Below are 19,355 nucleotides of genomic sequence, written 5' to 3'. Positions count from 1 at the left end.
GGTATCCATGACGGGGATTCTCAATTCCCAAATCCCGCTTTTTAAACAAACTCTATATTTTGTTCCTAATTTTATCCTTTTTCTCAACTCTTTATCGGTTACTAAGGTTTTATCCCATTTTATCCCACATTCCCACTTTTTCATCCCTTATATTCACCTTTTCAACTTGTTTTATCCCCTATATCCACATCCATCAACTTGTTTTATTCCCTATATCCACATCCCAAAAACCTTGTTTTATCCCCTATATCCACATCCCAAAAACCTTGTTTTATCCCCTATATCCACATCCCAAAAACCTTGTTTTATCCCCTATATCCATATCCCAAAAAACGTTGAGAATATAACAATAAAACACTTTGCTATTGGAGGAAATGCAATTATACATACGGCATATCTTCAATTGATCACATATATATATATTCTATTCTATTCTATATATACTGAGTACAACAGCAAAAGCAAAATAATAACCAAAGGCTGTCAAATGAGAATAAACCGAGCTTTTCTTCCTAATTGTGTCTATTTTTTTTAAAGCAGGTAAGGTCCGTAATTCCCGAACGACCATAGTAAAATCGTCAAAACATTTCTTGGTCTCCATTTTGCCGTTATAAACATATTCAAATGATAATAATAAAAATAAAAAGAAATGAAGCACAACCATTCCAGCACAATCGCATATAATCGAAATAAATTGCACTTTCCTTATCAACTCAGACCATATCACCTGAACGGTACAATATAAGAAAAAATTGTCAAAATCGATCATTTTGTGATCACTAAAAATTAAAGCATCAAACAATTATCAAAGAAAGATGGACGATATCAAAGAGATATCCAAACTCATAAGCTGAAAATGAACTGACAATGCCATGCCAAGAACATACTAGAGGCTTTGAGGAACCTAGTTGTGTCGATCAGCTATGTCTATCTGCATCTTTAGCAATGTACAATCTCCAACATTGTAGACTATAAAATAATTCATAACAAAATCTCTTCGGGTTCAACTTGTATTATTGACAATTTTTTCAGGTAACAATTTCGGATATGTTGGTTGGCGGTCGAGGTGGTGGAACACATTTTAAACTATATACTCCAACGATGATTGTGACCATGTGAGCTCAAGGCGTTATTGCACAGAAACAGCAGAAGACGCCCATCCAATTTCCTGCCGCAATACTCTCAGGTTTTCAAGTAACATTATAAGGTGAATGAATGTGTACTTGACAAGAAAACGATTACATATAAAATATATAAGTGATGCATCAATTACTACCACTGGGTCGATACCACTGCAGCATGGTGTACTGTTGTTCCCCGGCAGCTCAATAGTCAGTGCTTCGGAACTGACATTTTATATATAACCTATTTCATTTTAAATATTCTCCGTTGACATCATAGGTTACTTAGAACATAAGGCTCTATACCTTTCTCAGGCAAGGTTGACCTGAGATAAATCGAGCATTTCTTTGTATGCCCCCATGTCATCTATCTCTAGAACTTTTCTATACCTGTTTATGCATGCATTTGCAATAGTTTGGGTTTGCGCGTTCTTGAGGAAGTTAAGTTTAGAAAAGTGCTTCAGACTCACGAACATTTTAAAGTGTTATTTTCATTTACTGGCACTAGGTCGACAACAACTGCACGCTGGTGTACTGTTGGTATCCGATGGTATAGACAGCTTTGGCATTGCCATGATTTATAACCTATTTGTTTTAAAACTGCCTCTAAATAATTTCAGAAATTATGAAGAAACTATGGTTCCAACTCCCTCAGGCAAAGTCGATCTTGGGTGTTTGGTTATTCTCTTTAGGTCCTTTTAAGTCATACACAGGGCTTCATAAATGGAAGTTGTGTGCAGTAAATCCATTTCTAGTAGCAAGGTAATAATCGCTATAAAAGATCAGGTGATTATACCAAAGGGATAGTCAAACGCATAAAATAAACTGACAACGCCATGGCAAAATAAAACCCCTACTAAAAGACAATCAACATACAGTGGTCAGATTATGAGACAGGAGTAAGAGACCAAAGCAATAACCAAACTCACAAGTCTAAAGCGAACGAATTACCCATGCTATGGCAAAAAAAAAGGGGGGAGACCAAATCACAAACAACAGAATACAAAACACTTTAAGACTGAGCAACACGAACCAATCAAAAACCAGGGTGATATTAGGTGCTCCTAAAGAGTAAGAAGATCCTGTTCCACATATGGCACCAGTCATAACTTGTTTAAATAAAGGCAACAGTATAGTATACCGCTGTTCAAAATTCATAAATCGATAGAGAAAAAAAAAATCCTGGTTACAAACTAAAACTGAGGGAAAGGTATCAAATATAAGAGAACTACGACACAACAGAGACACAACAACGAAACGTAACTCACACAGAAACGAACTATAATGTAACAATGGCCATTTTCCTGACTTGGTACAGGGCATTTTATGAAAAAATGATGGGTTGAACCTGGTTTTGTGGCATGTCAAACCTCCCGCTTTAATGACAGAGTTAATTATAACATTAAAATGACAACATTACACGACAGGGTTACAATAAACAAACAGAGAAATGGGAGAAAATATAGGACAGAGAAACAAACGAATAATAGCCATCAAAAGGTAACAGGTTAAAAAATATTTTTATACGCCAGACGCGCGCTACGTCCACACAAAACTATACTCAGATGTAAAAAGTTTGAAAGCCATGACAACTACAAAGTTAAAGATAGCCGAGGACCAAAAGTTCCAAAAAAGTTGTGAGGCCAGGGTTATCCACCTGGGACAAACATCATTATTATCAAGAATAATACATAGTTTTGCAAATAGTAAATTTTATAAAATGACTATATAATAGATATACATGAACATATCTATATAGTGACTTAATTAATTGAAATAATCCAGTTGATTTACATGTTTACAAGTATTTAGTTAATTTTCACCTTACACATTTGTGTCGTTATTCTTCGTTTTTGGTTGCGCTCGGATTTAAACAATGACACTATGAGCAACGACCTAGTCGCACGTGAATGAAAATTGAAAATAACACTTCCTAAATTTCATTCAACGCAAGCACTTTTCTGGGTTTCATCACTCATTCAAAGCCAAACAATTTAAAGTCAAGGATACATGTACAACCGAAATACGCGCATGGCTAAATGATCAATAAAATGACCATACAGTTTTAATATATACCTGTGTGTGTGTGTTTTTTAGTGGTCCAGGGTGGACCAGTGTGCACCAGCTTGCTGTTGACATAATCACTGGTAGGTTAGAGGCAGTTGATTTTCGTTATTCAATTCTAACAAATCCAAGATACAAATCAAGGTAAAGAACAAGACGTGTAATGATACCAATTTGTAAATGATATTTACCACTGAAGATACTGAATGTTAAGCAAACGGAGTGGCTATTTGTCCGGCTAGCCGGACGAATAGTGCCAGGGCTATTTGTCCGGCCATTGCAATGCGCATGTAATATAATGTGCTTTTGGAAGTGTGTAATATTATCTTCAGTAGCACCGAGGGGGCGCGTGTAATCCGATCACTGATTTTTTCAATTTTAAAATCATGGCTGAAAACGGCGATAGCAATATTTGTGATAAATCTTGCAGTTTTCGGAATTTGACAATGAAAAACGATAGTATGAACTTCAAAAAATGATATTATCTTATGAAAGGGACTAAAGAAAGGGGGGGGGAGGTTACAACCTTGAAGTGGGGATGTTGGATATAGGATTATAAATAGTGGGACAATGAAATACAGGGGACAACAAAGATGGGATTAGGAGAAAAAAGAAAAGAGTAATTTGGGAAAAGAAGCACACCGTGTCACCTGACGTAAATAAAATAAAATCCAACCTAGAATGTCTAAACACGATTTTAACAGTGTTGTTCACTTTTTTTTTCTTATTTTTTTTGGGGGGGGAGCATTATAGAAAAATTTCCCATCTCTCACTCAAAATATGGATAACTTTATGTCAAGGGGTCTATAATTCTATTTGACAGCTACAGACATAATAATTTTGTACCTTTTTGAGCTACGCAAAATCCTTTACGTTAACTTAAAATTCTCTACTGAGTCAAACAATACTTAAGTTTGTTTTACTAGTATTTTTTTCTCTCTACTTATTTAAAAAATATGGAATATACATGATTTTTTTTATCATTATTCGTCATTGATTGGACAATGTATTCTGGTATGCAGAAAACAACAATTTCAATTACTAGTAACAAGATTAGGCCCTAACAATAAAGATTACAAACATGTGCTACCCCCTGGTGCTGCTGAAGATAATGATCGATAATATAACACGCACACACAAATAATGACATGCGCATTGTATTGGCCGGACAAATAGTCCTGGTACTATTCGTCCGGCTAGCCGGACAAATAGCAACTGCCTTAAGCAAACAGCATTACTTTAAATATCGGGCAACGAACTACTTTCACATATTTTTTCAAACAGAATTTTCCCCATGTATCTTTTTCAAACGAATTGTTTCCATTACAACATTAGACAAGGGTAGTCCTGTTTATAGATGATCTCCCTTCCGATTTCTTATTCGAATAAATGTTACATTTTTCTACGGTTTAACCAGAAAACATTATATTATCTATACAATGTATATTGAAGCCATATTGGCGCCGATTACAATAAATACTAGTGCTCGGAACATATTGACGGGCTCGTTTCTGTCACAAATATACATTAATTGAAAATTAAATATTTTTCATTTTACAGATTGTCTATGCAAAGCTTCCGTAGAAGCCCCTTTATATAAACTGATAATTATGGTGGAATTAAGAGGTTTCAAGTGATGAAACGCATCAAATCAGATTAGGTCCAGGATTTTTTTTCAAAGGGAAGGAGCATCAAGGCACTATTAGGAGTAGGGCTGGTGAAAAGGTTATGCATTAACAATATATGGAGCTCCGAACTAGTGGCCTGTCCTGGCTGTTCCCCATAAATCCGCCTTTGAAGATTGGCAGACATCGATGCAGGCTCGGTTTGGTCTAAGAAAGATAACTCATTTGTAAATACCATACACAACACTGTTCAACAGTATGTTGCGCATATCTCTTTTGGACAAAATTTTAGGGATCATAATGACGGAAATTTGTTGGTGGAGACTTGTCTCATTTATATCATTAGCAATAATCATATTCTCCTATTTTTAAATAGACTGGCCTTAACCATCGGGGGACACTTCGACCTTTTTGATAAGGTGATCCGCTGATAAACTGAGTACCCCAAGAGATTCAGATATTTTGCCGGAATAACAAAAAGACGAAGATCGACGAAGGCTACACAAGCAGTTCAGTTTGACAAAAATGTACAGATAGTTTATTGCTTTATATGATTTGATGCTTAAGATAATCCATGGAGAGATAAATTGATTTGAAAAACTTCTTTTATGTCGACTCATTAATTATGACTTGACTAAGTTTTAATATAATTGTCGCATTTCTGAAAATTAAATAGACATATGATTGGTTTCCGATGTATATTTATACATGTTGTAGTTCAACCAGGACCTCTTTTCATAATTATACTGGTAATCTTAAATTTTCGAACATAAAAAATTATGACCTATATAATGAAGCTGGGGAAAATAAACTTTTCCAGCGGCTCATCACTGACTATCAAGTATAACTTCGTTTTCCGGATTCTCAAAACTGTCGTATAAAAAGGTCATTAAAATGTGTAATGAAAAAGCAATCAAATTCTGAATATAAAAGTTATTATAAATCTGTTCATTTATTTTAAATAAAGGTTATTACCTCCCTTGCAAATTCCTGTTTTTCAATCATTATGATATACATTTAAGTATTTCTTACAATATACCTCATAGGTCACAGTAAAAAAGTAATGTCAAAATCTTGTAAGTTATTTTGAAATATATTATAACTAAAATTGCAAGAAAATATAAATATGAAGGATATATAAATCTTCAATACATCATTTTAAATTATACACTTTTATTATTTAACATTGTTGTAGCGCATTAATCGTCAGTGGTTGCTAGCGACGCTAGCTTGAAAACAAATATATGACTAATTTGTGAACAATTGTTCACTTTAAACAAAAAAAAAACAACTGTGGGTTGCACGACATTCAAAATCTCATAAAATGTTTTTGCCTAAAGAGGGGTCTTCTCATAGAACAGAACAGATCAGAACAGAACAGAACATATTTTATTTCCAATTAAGGGCCCACAAGGGGCATATAGAGCATACATGAATAAGGAAAAAGAATATTGATATATGAAACAGCCTCTTTAATTCTATGTTGTGATGTTACATTGTTGTTTCAGATAAGGGAGAAGGTTTGGTAGCATTAAAACATTTAATCCCGCTGCAATTGTTTGAACCTGTCCTAAGTCAGCGCAATCTGATGGTCAGTTTATATGGTTCATAAAATAAGCGTTTCTCGTTTTTTATATAGATTAGACCGTTGGTTTTCCCGTTTGACCTATAATGGTATACTTTTATAAATTGTGACTTGGATGGAGAGTTGTCTCATTGGCACTCATACCACATCTTCCTATATAGGAATATTTTGCAACTGAGAAACAAGTGCCTGTAGTTTAAATCCAAATACACGTAGTTGTCTCTGTTCCCCCCTCTAGAAATCGACATACTGAAAACGATGACTGTGAAGATGACCCGAAAAAAATCACGCGATTTTCATGCGAATATTACCAGAAATTTTCAGATAAATATATGTAGCAAACGCTTTAATAAAACCAAAGCTTTAGTTTTTGGAACCTATAGTAAAAGATAAGTCTAAACTGCAAAGAATGTTTGTTTCGTACGCTTATGTCGTGATTTTCACGCATCCAAAAAACAGACTCATGTAACAATACTCATTCCAATTCTAGGACTGTAATGCTGAGTTCACACGTAATTCGAATTCGATTCGAATTAACAAATTCGAATAAGTTCAATTCACATTTGAAACGTTTAACGTCCTAACGTCAATTTTAATTCGAATTACAATGGGCGTCAAATTCGCTTTACTGTCCAAACGACGTTAACTTTAAATTCGTATTCACAAAAGCTTATTTCTAATGCGAAAGTAGATTACCCTCCATTCGGAGTAGTCTGATTGGCCAAACGATGAAATGAAAAGCTCCAAGCGATTGTACAGGAAGGCTCCGAATGATTGTACAGTAAACTTGCAAGCGATAGTACATGCAGTCAATAAAAAATATCCGACATGGAGAAAATGAATATATTTGGATTTCTACTCGGAAACTTTCAGACAGGTAAGACTATATATCAGAAAAGGTACATGTGAAAATTCTGGTAGCAAACATTGATTTTTCGATGTTTATTTGACATTTTTTATCGCTGTTGTGTGACAATTTTGATCGTTTTACACGGATCTCCACCATTCTAAGGAAAAGGTTTAGATGCATATATCTTTCTTATTACTTTATTGGTTCATATTTACATACAGAATGTTTTAGCTACCAAAACTTGAAGCAGAAATGTTGTATAGTAACATAAAAGTTCATCAAAGTTTCCATCAAGCAACTTGTTATTTTGCAATTGTCGGAGCCCCGCTTGACAGTCTCCCGAATGACCAAATTATTAGAAAACCGTACAGTTCCGTTCCCACAGTGTGATGATGATAATGACCAAGTTATCGAGTAGTTTCAGGGGAGAAGATTTGTGTAAAAACGATGACGGACGACGAATGAAGGACGCCAAGCGGTGAGAAAAAAAGGTACTAAGCTTTGAAGTTTTGTACAGAGGTTGAGTAACGTTACTATTGCTAAATCGAACACCGTGCGTATCCTCCCAGTTGTTACGCAAAAAGAAATATTCATTTGAAAATGTTGGTCAACATTGAAGCGGGATAACAGGAGACTTCATTTATAATGTATACATATATAGCAGAAATTTGTGTTCGAGTATTTTTACAATAGTAGTCTGATTGCAGGATAGTGTATTTTCTTTAAAAAAAAACCACCACACACAATCAAAAGTATTTATAATCGTAAACCGTCTTCCAACGAGAAGATTTATTTCGTGACTTCTGAAAGGAGGACCAAATTCATATACTAGTATATCTGGGACTTTCTTACAATCGAGCAAGTTAACTGGAAGTTTCAACCATAGAGTACTGTCTTAGATTAGTTGTATGCCTTGCTATTCATGTTTCTATTTTGTCAATTATGAATTTGTCATCATGATCACTCGTGTGGTTTCGTTTCTATAAATTGTATCTCTATTTTCTATACATGTCCAGAAATTGTAAGACCAGAATGCATCTTTGGTATTATAGTATCAAACTCAGTTTTCGATAAGTTTATTTTTCTTAAAGCAATCACTAATAATCTCCTGCAAAAAAACAGATACTCACATAGACCCTAAACCTCACCCCGGCCTCGGACTTATAATTGAAGTATACAAATTGGTATGACAATTAAAGAGAAAAAAACTCAAAATTTGGTACAAGTTTTTCCATTTGACTATAATATCTGTCAGATTCGGATTTAAGGGGGGGGGGGGGGTGGGGGGGCTTGGAGCCAGGACCCCAATTTTAATGAAAAAATGGTTGATTATAAAGGGAATAGGCTGAGGCATGACTGGAGCGGCCCCCTCTTAGGCAGTAAGTGCCCCACCCCCTTTTTATAAAAGTTCCTGGATCAGCCACTGACTGCATTGTATTCTATTCAATAATATGTTTATATTTTAACCATCATGCCAGTGGTAAAAAAAAGTGGTAAAAAAACAAGAGTTTTTATATTGCTCTCTCATTTAGATCTCTGTACTGTCCAAATAGAAATAATGTCAATTTTGTGGGAGAAGTTTTCTTACAAATTTTCTTCGTGCGCATCTCGAAGATTTCCTTATCACACAAGTCGATCAGTAAACAACCTGACGTGTAAATACAGTCGTGGTATATTTCAAGTACGTGCATAATTAGTCACACACTTCTCGTGTGCAGAAGTTTCGTGTATATATATTAGAATCAGGAGAAGAGGTAAGACTTACTTATTTTAATTTTGTTTTAAACATCTTTATATTAATTTACAACATCTTTAACATTCTGAAAGTTCAAATAAAATTAATGATTTATATTAAGTTGTCAGTCTGATCTGACCGTGGAAGAATTATCCATGGTGTGAGATAATAAAAAGTTATCTTAATTACAAGATATCCCAAATTATCTATGATAAGACGGTCTTTATAACTTTGTTATCATACACATGGTTTTCTTGTTAATCAAAACGAAGGATTATATAGTTTAACCCTAGGGGTATTTTCTTCTTAAACAAAGAGAAATTCTGATGATATTTTATATTTTCACAGTGCCAAAGTTTTGCTGAAAATGTGGCGGCCATTTTTACTGTTCTTGTTGGTTACTTTTGTAGCAGCGCAGGTTCATATCAAGGTTGCAGCTCCAGAGGTGAGAAAGTTATATAAACAATGTCTAGTCTTATTTCATGTACAGTAGCTTGACCTAAGCCAACACCCTAGTTACATGCAGTCTTTTAATTCTTCTTTAAAAATAAGACACCGATGGTTTCCGTAGAAACGTTTATTTTTGACTTCCGCTCGCTGTTGTTTGCCAAATTTTAATTTTTCTGATTCATAGTTGATGTCAGCCACTCTGTTGGGTGTCTACATAATTCATTAAGGCGTCTTAAGATGAAAGAACGGTTATGTAATAAAGTATAGAGAGAAAATGATCTGTCTATCAAAAATGCAATACGGAAATGTATTTAATTTGAAAAGGAAGCTGAGTACTAAATACAATATTACTCCCACTCACAAAGCATGAGAAAAGAACTTCATTCATTTTCATTTGCGGTTTGTGCCGTTTTAAAGTAACAGTGTGTATACATGTACTGTATAGGTCTTTCTATTTTGCAAAATAACGCGAAATGGTATAAGGGGGGCAAATAAATGCCTTGTCACGAATGTACATTAAAATAATACGTAATAAATTTTTAAAAACATCATAAAACTCGATATATATGAGATATCTTTTTTTATTCAATAGTATGAAATCCAAACAAGTCGGCTACAAAATAACACAAATAATCGTGAATAATCATATATATATATATATAACATTGACCAACAAAAACGCGAAGATTGTCTCTCCTATATCTAATCTATCATAATACTAAAATAACGAACCGGCATTTTAACCGGCATGACGCAAAACGACGAATTAAAGAATTTAACTGTATTTCTTACTAATATTTAGGCCCATATCATATCAACCAAAATCATTCTCAATCTTTCTTATGTGTTATGGAACCTTGTGACCAATACAATTTCATATAGAACCATAAACTTATACTCAAATTATTGGCTGCAGGGTAACATGAAATTCCTAGTTTTTGGTCCCTCTTTTATCTTAATTCCCTATTAAATTTGGGCCATAACACCCAATTTCAATCTAATTCTTTATTTTGCTGGATAAAAAATAATGGAACAATTTCGTAGAGATCCATATACACCTATATATAATACTCAAATTATTGTCTGGAAACCAAATGTCTTCGGACGACGACGACGACGACAACATAACATTATACGGGCGCATTTTTTTTCCCGGTCGTATTAAATTATTATGATCATGATGATGACCTCTGAATATGTAAAACTTCTTGAGATCGACATTTTGACAATTCAAATATTGATGTACAGTATAGTAAAGTCTACTTGTATCATGCTTCTTGTACGAGCGAGAGTTTTTATTCAAGTCAGTTTACGTCACTGTTCAATGTAATTGTTCATTGTCCTCATTGCGATCCGTATTTCAATCAGGTCGATTTTATTAAAAACAAGTGTTAGAATGTAAAATAAGTATAAAATTAAGCTCAAAGTTCATTTGCAGGATAAAAGAAAAAGGCTCAGTGAGCCTCGCTAATCTGTCTGTTTCAAAAGCAATTTACTCATTGTAGATTTTCCAAAGTTGTACTGATATTGTGAGTAAATGGTAATGCATATGCAAATACCCGCAAGGGCAACACGGCGATTGAAAATAGTCTTCCAATTTTTTTTTTTTTTGGGGGGGGGGGGGGCAAAATGTATAGTTGTGATTGCAAACCTGATTTAATAAAAATAAAGTCAGGCATTCAAGGCTGTGTTTCTGACCCTAAAATTTTTTTTCTTGGACTAAATGTTTTCTCTTCAGAGCAGTCTCGTGTTTGGCCATCATGACATGAATATGAAATAGTGAAGTGGTGGGCCCGGGCCCATGTCTTGGTTATATTTAACGAACAAGGTAAAAAAAACCCCAGAAATTCATGAAATGAAAATTTACGTCTAATAAAATAGAAAGAATTTAACAATTTTGCAACTAGTTTATAGTTATAGTATATAACTGTTCAATCAATATTCATTCAAAGTTTTCCTTTATTATTGAACAAGCGGGCGCGCTGTTGAACTAGAAACACAAGCCGCTTCCATTCTCAATTTTATTACATTTCCATTCTCAATTTTATTACATTAATTCTTATGACATCTTTTGGTACAATATCGGAAAAGTTGTATGTTTCGAAAATTTTACAGTCAAAGGCATATTTAACCGATATAAATAAATTTATAAATGAAGGGGGAAAACATAGGTTCATTATATAATGTATAAAGTTTAGTTTTCATTAACAATCATCGTTTTCTTCCGATTCATTATTGCAATTAAACTGAAAACAAAATGGCGAACGAATGGAGATTAAAATAAAAATTAGAATTCCATGTAAAGGCAGTGTCAAAGTAATGAAAATGATGAAGACGGAACAGAGATGGTTCAAATGGAAAGGGGATAAGTGAGAAAGACAAAAAAATCATACCGAACGACAGGTTGATCTCAGTTATAAGAAAGAACCTTGATGTACTTACTTAAACTGTTGATATGAAATCATACTATCTTGCTCGACAAGGGTACATGATTGGTAAAAATAAAATAATTTATTATTTCTAATAATCTTTCATATCTAGAACTTTGATGATGACGATGAGGAAACGGATTCTGTTCCAGTACAAGTAGTACCACTGCAACGCAATGAACGCACAAGTGAGTGATGTAAAATTATGTGAAGTATGCCAGAGTTTTTACAAATCTAGGATTTATTTAATAAATGTACTACATCTTTTTAGTATCATTAAATATTTTAAAAGTACGTTACCCCATGGGTTTTTTTGTGGGGTTCATGTTGATCAGACATCAGTTTTCCTTGTTATATTTTCTAAACTGTTGATTGTGTTTTTGTTGATTTTTCTTGATAAGGTTTTGTATGTTTTTCTTTGACTTATGAATTTGAATATAACAGGGTTAGAATCTTCCGGGTCTCTTTTGGTACGATGATCTACGATAGTCAAGTCCCTATGCAGTGGCGGATCCATCCATTTAAAAAAAGGGGATCCTAACCCAGGACAAAAAAAAAGGGGGGGGGTTCTAAATACATGTCCCCATTCAAATGCATTGATCGTCCAAAAAAATGGATCCGCCACTGCAGTATGAAATTTTATATGTTAGTCATCTTTACAATAGAAGACATCTTTCTTATTGTTTTAGAAACAGGTTCAAATTACTTCAAGTCCTACTACGGTTATATAGCAGCACGTTTTAAAAACCTTTGTTTAAACTTGTGTACCTCAAAATTGTTTTCATAATATCTTTGGTTAGCTTGCTTGCTAGCTGAACCGTGAAGTCAATATTAGGTCAGAGATACTACCCTTCTTTTGAAATAGCCTAGTCCTAGACAGTTAGATTGGTTAGTTGTCGGACTAGTCTACTCTTAAAGGAGGATAGATTACCTAACCTAAGAATGACTTCACGGTTCAGCTAGCAAGCAAGCTAACCAACGATATAACATTTGCCTACACAATCAATGGAATCGGCTGTAATGAATTTTTGACATTCCAAACGTTTGAGTGTGATCGTTTAATACTGATGACGATTAATCCAAAGAAGGATCTAGAAAGCAGCATTTGATACATTTATTTTTGTAATACTTAAAATAAATTGTTACTGTCTCAGACTTAATTATGTAATGTAAGTGTTTATAAAATTCGTATAAACGTTTCTTAAACAAATGGATTTCTCTGTAATTGATTCACAAGAAAAGAATTTTAATCATCTTTATCCTTAATTATAAGTGTACAATGGTCTGTTTTAAAATCCATATAACATGAAGAGATGTTTCTCTTTACAGCTAATTTCCAAATGCTTGTATAGTAAAACGTCGGTTAGCTTGCTTGCTTTGTTTGTATAATTGTTTATTCAAGCTTTGTAATTAAGATTGACATCTCCAAACAATATATATGACATAGTTAAACCAATATATACTCATATTCCCAATAATTGTACAATAAACATGATACACAAACAAAGGAAGCAAACTAACTAAAGTCTTCATCTGCATGCATTAGGAAATTAGATGAAATTGATTCTTGAGAAAAGAATTTCAATTTCATCATGAATTGCAAGTATTTCATTGCTCTATTTTAAGATCCATGCTACTTGAAGAGATGTGGCCGTGGAGAAGAATGTATACTGGATGAAAACATTAATGCTAAATGTGTTTGTATCCGGGAATGTGAAGATGAATTGGATGAAAGATTCAGGGTAAACATGCATTTCATTTGGAAACTCGTAATGGCTTAAAGGGTTTCTTTCAAAATGTACACCTCATTAAGAATTACTAATGTGAAAATTGTAACAAAAACATCTGTATTGTAGTTCTTAATTTTGTGTAGTTTCTTTGCTATTCAATGTACTCTTGAATTCGACATTTCGACACACTTTACGACATAGAAAAGAATGAAAAAGAGAAACCTTTTCTACATTGTATTTGCTTTAGCGTATTGTAATGCTACTACATGAATATTGAGTATTACAGAATATAAAATTGATTAATAAATTGTTGCTGGACATCTTGGGCGGTTAGTTAAATGTATAAGTCCCTGGTGCCACACAGCAGGATGTAAATGTAAATTTCGGCAACTTACATTGGTAATCCATCCGTATAAAACACATCAATTTGGGGTATGTCAACAACAATCAACCTAAAAGTATAAACTTCTCTCATCTCTTAATTTTTTTTTTTTTTTTCTTAATTTTTTTTTCATCATCTCTCAACTTCTCTCATCTCTTAATTGTTAAATTCACAATGTAGTTTGTAGGTGAAGACATCATTTTAAACACAACTGAGTTAGCATCAATGATGTCAATACAGATGCTCTACCTTTTGTCATCATTTGATTACTTATATGTGTATGGCTCTAATCTGGCTGTGGTTTAAGATCTTAGAATTGAGATGATTATACTAGTATTCATATTTACATATGATTATCAAAACTATTGTGTCAATTATCTTAATCATTGCAATACATTTCTGTGCTCTTCATGAGCCCTATAATTAGAATAAAAATATCTGGTCTTGTGAGCCAATGCTGCAATTGCTTTTATTTGTTAGAGACAAACAAGAAGTGTAGGAGAAAGAATACTGTACATTTTGAATGTTTGGTCTAGGACTATTATATTCTAATCATGCAAATAGTCCTTGGTTTGGATACATTTCAAAATTTTCAAACCGAAAGTTTTACAATTGATAACAATATTATTGATATCATTTTTATGTGTCATGTATATAGGTATGCTCTGTCAGAAATGAAACATTTGCCAGTGAATGTCATCTAGACCGTGCCAAATGTTTATGTAAAAATGGTGACCATGAATGTAAGCATTCATCACCAAAGAAACTCAGACTGGATTACTATGGAGCTTGTAAAGGTTAGTATCTTGTTGACAGTATAAGTGTGGATACAGATCAATGCAGATGGTAATTGTTTTTTTTGTTGGTATTGTTGACAGTGTTTTATCCACTGCAGATCCAGAATTTTTTATAAGTGGGGGCCCACTCCGGTCATGCTTCGTTGATTCCCCATATAAGCAACCAAATATTTCCCAGAAAAGAGGGGGCCTGGGCCCCCTGGCCCCGTCTAAATCCGCCTCTGTTATCCACTGAGTTTATTCATTGGTGTGTCCAACCTGAGCTATTTTAATGTCTTCCTCATAGGGTTCTATTTTAAACTTCATTGTTAAAAGTCATCTTGCATTTTCAGAAAAGCAGATATTAGAGAAGCTAAAAAATACCATAGTACAGGGTTTTACATAAACTTTATTAAACAACTTGCCCTGTGGCAAGCAGATACAGATTTAGGGGAGGGGACAGGGTGCCTGGGTATTTTGTTCTGAATACATTCAAAATGATAATGATAAGTTTAGAGATAACTTTTCAAAACAATGTCAATTTATAGATATTTTGTATTTTCATTTGCTTGATGATATATGTATCTTTTGATATACTTGCTCTAAGTTTAAAAAGAATATTACTGTCCTGAAGGAAAACCAAGATGGATATCAAGATAATGGCTTGAAACAACAGTGTTCCAGACTGAACACTTAGCAGCACCATGCATAATATAAATTCAAGTCTAAACTCAGCTAAATGATATTTTTTATTGAAATCTGACAAACTTCTCTACAACTTCAATAATAAATTTATTCATCATGTATTGTTGTTGTATGACTTTCTTTATCTGAGTTTTCATTTCAAGACAAGAAACATCTATTTTTTCAGAAATGACCTCATGTGAAGACTGGGAGTTGAAACAGTTTCCAGGACGTATGAGGGATTGGACATTTGTTGTCATGAAAGAAATGGTACAAAGTCTTCTTTTTTTTTTTAAATTGAGTGATAACATTATGTCTATTTTCCTATTCTTAATAATGCTTTTGTTTCTAAAAATGTGCAGTCAAAGTAATGATCCAAATATTATTTTTTCTATTATAGCTGTCATAAATGTAACTTTAAAAGTAACATTAAATGTTATATTTCATTTTAGGCCAGGAGGAATGAATTAGGAGACTACCTTGAACTTTTGAGGACTGCCAATGCTGATGACCACCACACTGATGCTGTTATCTGGAAGTTTTGTAATCTGGATGTCAGACCTCAAGACAGGTATTAAATTTACAAAAACTTTTTATGGTTGATGATGGCTTCAACCAGGGACAAAATTAACAAAATCTTTTGATGGTTGATGATGGCTTCAACCAGGGAAGTCTATACTATATACTGAGTTAGTATACACTGTCCCTGCTTCAACCTTAATTGGAAAAGAACAGTCTACAGAACATTTTCTTTAAGTTAAGATTTTGTTGTTATAAAGTTGTCTGACTATATGAATGTAAAGCAAGTGAGTCTTTTATAATAATGTACCATTATAAAAAAGAAGATGTGGTATGATTGCCAATGAGACAACTATCCACAAGAGACCAAAATGACACAGACATTAACAACTATAGATCACCATACGGCCTTCTACAATGAGCAAAGTCCATACCGCATAGTCAGCTATAAAAGGCCCAGAATAGACTGTAAAACAATTCAAATGAGAAAACTAATGGCCTTATTTATATAAAAAAATGAACGAAAAACAAATATGTAACACATAAACAAACGACAACCACTGAAACAGGCTCCTGACTTGGGACAGGCACATACATAAATAATGTGGCGGGGTTAAACATGTTAGCGGGATCCCAGACCTCCCCTTAACCTGGGACAGTGGTATAACAGTACAACCTAAGAACAACATTAGTCTTGTTTTGATATTATATCCAAGTACTTGCAAATGCATCTAATAACATATTCTGATCTATCAATCTACTTTACAGACATGTTTCCAGAAGGGAACTTCTAATGGTAATTGCTACAATCAAACCATTAGAACATTGTCTGGTTCCCTTCCTCAACAAATGTGATGACAACAGTGACCATACCATCACTCTTGATGAATGGGGTACCTGTCTAGAATTGGATCAAGGTTAGTAGTCTACTGTGGCGAAAATGGAAAATTACCCATGTCAAAATGAGCATAGAGCTTGGCATGATTACTGGCTATAAGTTCCATTCTAGTATGAACATTCTGAACTTTTGTACTTTTAAGCAATCCTGTAAGACACCTTTGAAGGGTCATATTTTTTATAAGATGAAGCCAAAACCATGTAGAAATTCAAACGTTTCACAAATAAGAAATGAATTGAGACATGTAAACTTTAATAGTTTTAGAATGATTTTATTTGAATTCCTAGCAAGCAACAACAACACAAATGTCCATTTTGATATTAAGTGTTGTTCAAAATATAATTGACAAATTGGCATTGCAATAATGAACACACACTACAAATAATGTTCTATTGGAATTAGAAATTGCAATGGGTTTCTTTACAAATCGAAAGAATTGCATCATATTACAAATACAAATATTTTTATTGCCACAAACTAATTAATAATAAATGGTTACGACATATTGCATATATAATTAAATTTAAATATTTTTTATTCAGGTCATCTTGCTGATAAATGTGAAGCCATCCACAACAGGGCAAAGAGAACATAATTTCAACAACACAATGCTGTTATTTTTGAACAATTTAATACAAAATGTGCTGATTGCTATCAATGTAATGAACAGACAGAACAACATTATATCAATTGCTCTCTTTCGAGGAAATTTTTTAAAAATAATATTAACAATTAGGAAACTGTCTCTTTTTCTACATTTGTAATATAGATGTCTGTCCTTTAGTTAAATACGCTATATTGTTTATATGTATGTAACACTTATTTAGCAGTGTTGTAAATAAGTTCTTTTGTAATTTGTTGGTTTCTTTTTGTTTGTAATAATGTAGGCATACTGTGTAATGAGATAGTTATAATGAAAATTAGCTATACCTTAGTACCTCTAGTTTAAAAAGTCTTTCATTATTATAAATTCTGCACAGGGTTCAGGAAATTTGGTTGAGGGAGGACATCACAAAATGTTGTTGAAATTTTGTATTTTTAAAAAGAAATTTGATCTATCATGCAGACCGTTTGGTTCTGACCGTTGGAATGTACTTTGAATCTCTGTGCCAATTTATAAACTAAAAATACTCTTTACAGCTTATGTTTTAAATTTCAATAAAATTTGTTTTCAACATTTTGTTACCTTTATATGTGTTCCAGAAATCATAAGATTTAATTGGAAATATGTTTTACACCAGATGTATTATAGATGGAATGTTACAATGCTTTATTCATCTGTTATAAGTCTTAGTCGACTTCCCTACATACAAAGTCGAAGGGGACTTAGGGAGCTACCATTTGATTTTTATGGGGGGGCTAGGATGAAATTTGAAAAAAATAGGCAGGACAGGAGTTTTGAGTAAAAAAAAAAGGCAGGATGAGACACTTACAAAAAAAAAAGTCAGGACGACAATTTGGGTAAAAAAAAGTCAGGATAAACTAAAAAAAAAAAGGCAGGACCGAACAAAGTGAAAAATAAAAAGGCAGGACAGAGATTACAGCTAAAAAAAAATGCAGGACAAAATTTTTCATCCTAGCCCCCCCATAAAAATCAAATGGTAGCTCCCTTAAGGTTTGCACTCTGTACGTCTGTCTGTCAATCCGTCAGTCAAGCAAATCAGTTTTCCACACAATTTTTTTCTTCGCACTTGAAGATATTCATTTTATATTTGATATCTAGTTATATTATGACAAGTTACAGATCAAGTTCGAATGTTGTTCCAGTCTGATCATTTTGTGCAGAGTTATAGTCCTTGGACTTAGAAAATTCACTCAAATAATCAGTTTTCCACAATATTTTCATGATGCTTGAAGATATTAATTTGATAATTGGTATATTGTTTTATCATGTCAAGCTGTTCGAATTTCTTTATAGGTTACAATACACCATTAGATTTTATGGGCGCAGCCATTTTATGAGCATAACATGGTGTTCAGAATTAAGAGTATGGCGAATCCTGATTGGTCGATATGTGCGCCCGTTATTTTTTATTATTAGAGACTTCGTGCACTCTGCTTTATACAAAAGGCAAAATAAAAATTATTCCGTAGCCCTAAAGGCACTGAGATGACTTTTCAACGCTAGGACAAGACACGTATTTTTAAGGGCAAAATTGATAGGCATGGGAGATAAGTACAAAATACGCTAAGAAAAGCAACGCGAACCTATATTTTTTGGACCAAAAAATACTGTCCTAATAACTTTTCTTTGATTCTAGCAAGGTTTCGTTAAAAAAATCAACTTCCTAAAGTCTGTGTCTCGAAAAAGGCTACCATTGTCGCCTATGGGGAAATTAATTGTTTATTTCAATCTATACAGCATCGACATTTCTTTATCATAGTGCTCAAAAAGTGTCAAAAACAGTCATTTTACTTGACATTTGATGTGAAACCGTATTTTTTGGTGACAAATGAAATATTGATTATCTAGTTTTTAAGCTATAGTCTGTTTCATATTTGTATTG

At 33.4% G+C, this 19,355-nt stretch overlaps 1 protein-coding gene and 1 long non-coding RNA gene across 2 annotated transcripts; both read left to right on the top strand.

Annotated features, from left to right (window-relative positions):
• The first annotated feature begins 1,044 nt into the window (after positions 1-1,044).
• On the top strand, positions 1,045-5,413 carry LOC139490284 (uncharacterized). Its single transcript, XR_011656264.1, has 2 exons — positions 1,045-1,207; positions 4,746-5,413. It is a non-coding gene; the product is annotated as an uncharacterized lncRNA (long non-coding RNA).
• Positions 5,414-8,562: 3,149 nt separating this feature from the next.
• Positions 8,563-18,023, top strand: LOC139487896 (SPARC-like). Its single transcript, XM_071273095.1, has 9 exons — positions 8,563-8,999; positions 9,329-9,425; positions 11,972-12,047; positions 13,486-13,601; positions 14,630-14,768; positions 15,619-15,701; positions 15,884-16,002; positions 16,719-16,867; positions 17,391-18,023. The coding sequence occupies exons 2-9, from the start codon at positions 9,348-9,350 to the stop codon at positions 17,441-17,443; spliced, it is 813 nt and encodes a 270-aa protein (XP_071129196.1). The 5' UTR covers positions 8,563-8,999; positions 9,329-9,347; the 3' UTR covers positions 17,444-18,023.
• Positions 18,024-19,355: the final 1,332 nt, after the last annotated feature.

This window comes from Mytilus edulis, chromosome 9 (genome assembly GCF_963676685.1).
Source record: "Mytilus edulis chromosome 9, xbMytEdul2.2, whole genome shotgun sequence".
NCBI classification, from domain to species: Eukaryota; Metazoa; Mollusca; class Bivalvia; order Mytilida; family Mytilidae; genus Mytilus; species Mytilus edulis.
This window is presented reverse-complemented; position numbering and strand designations above follow the sequence as displayed.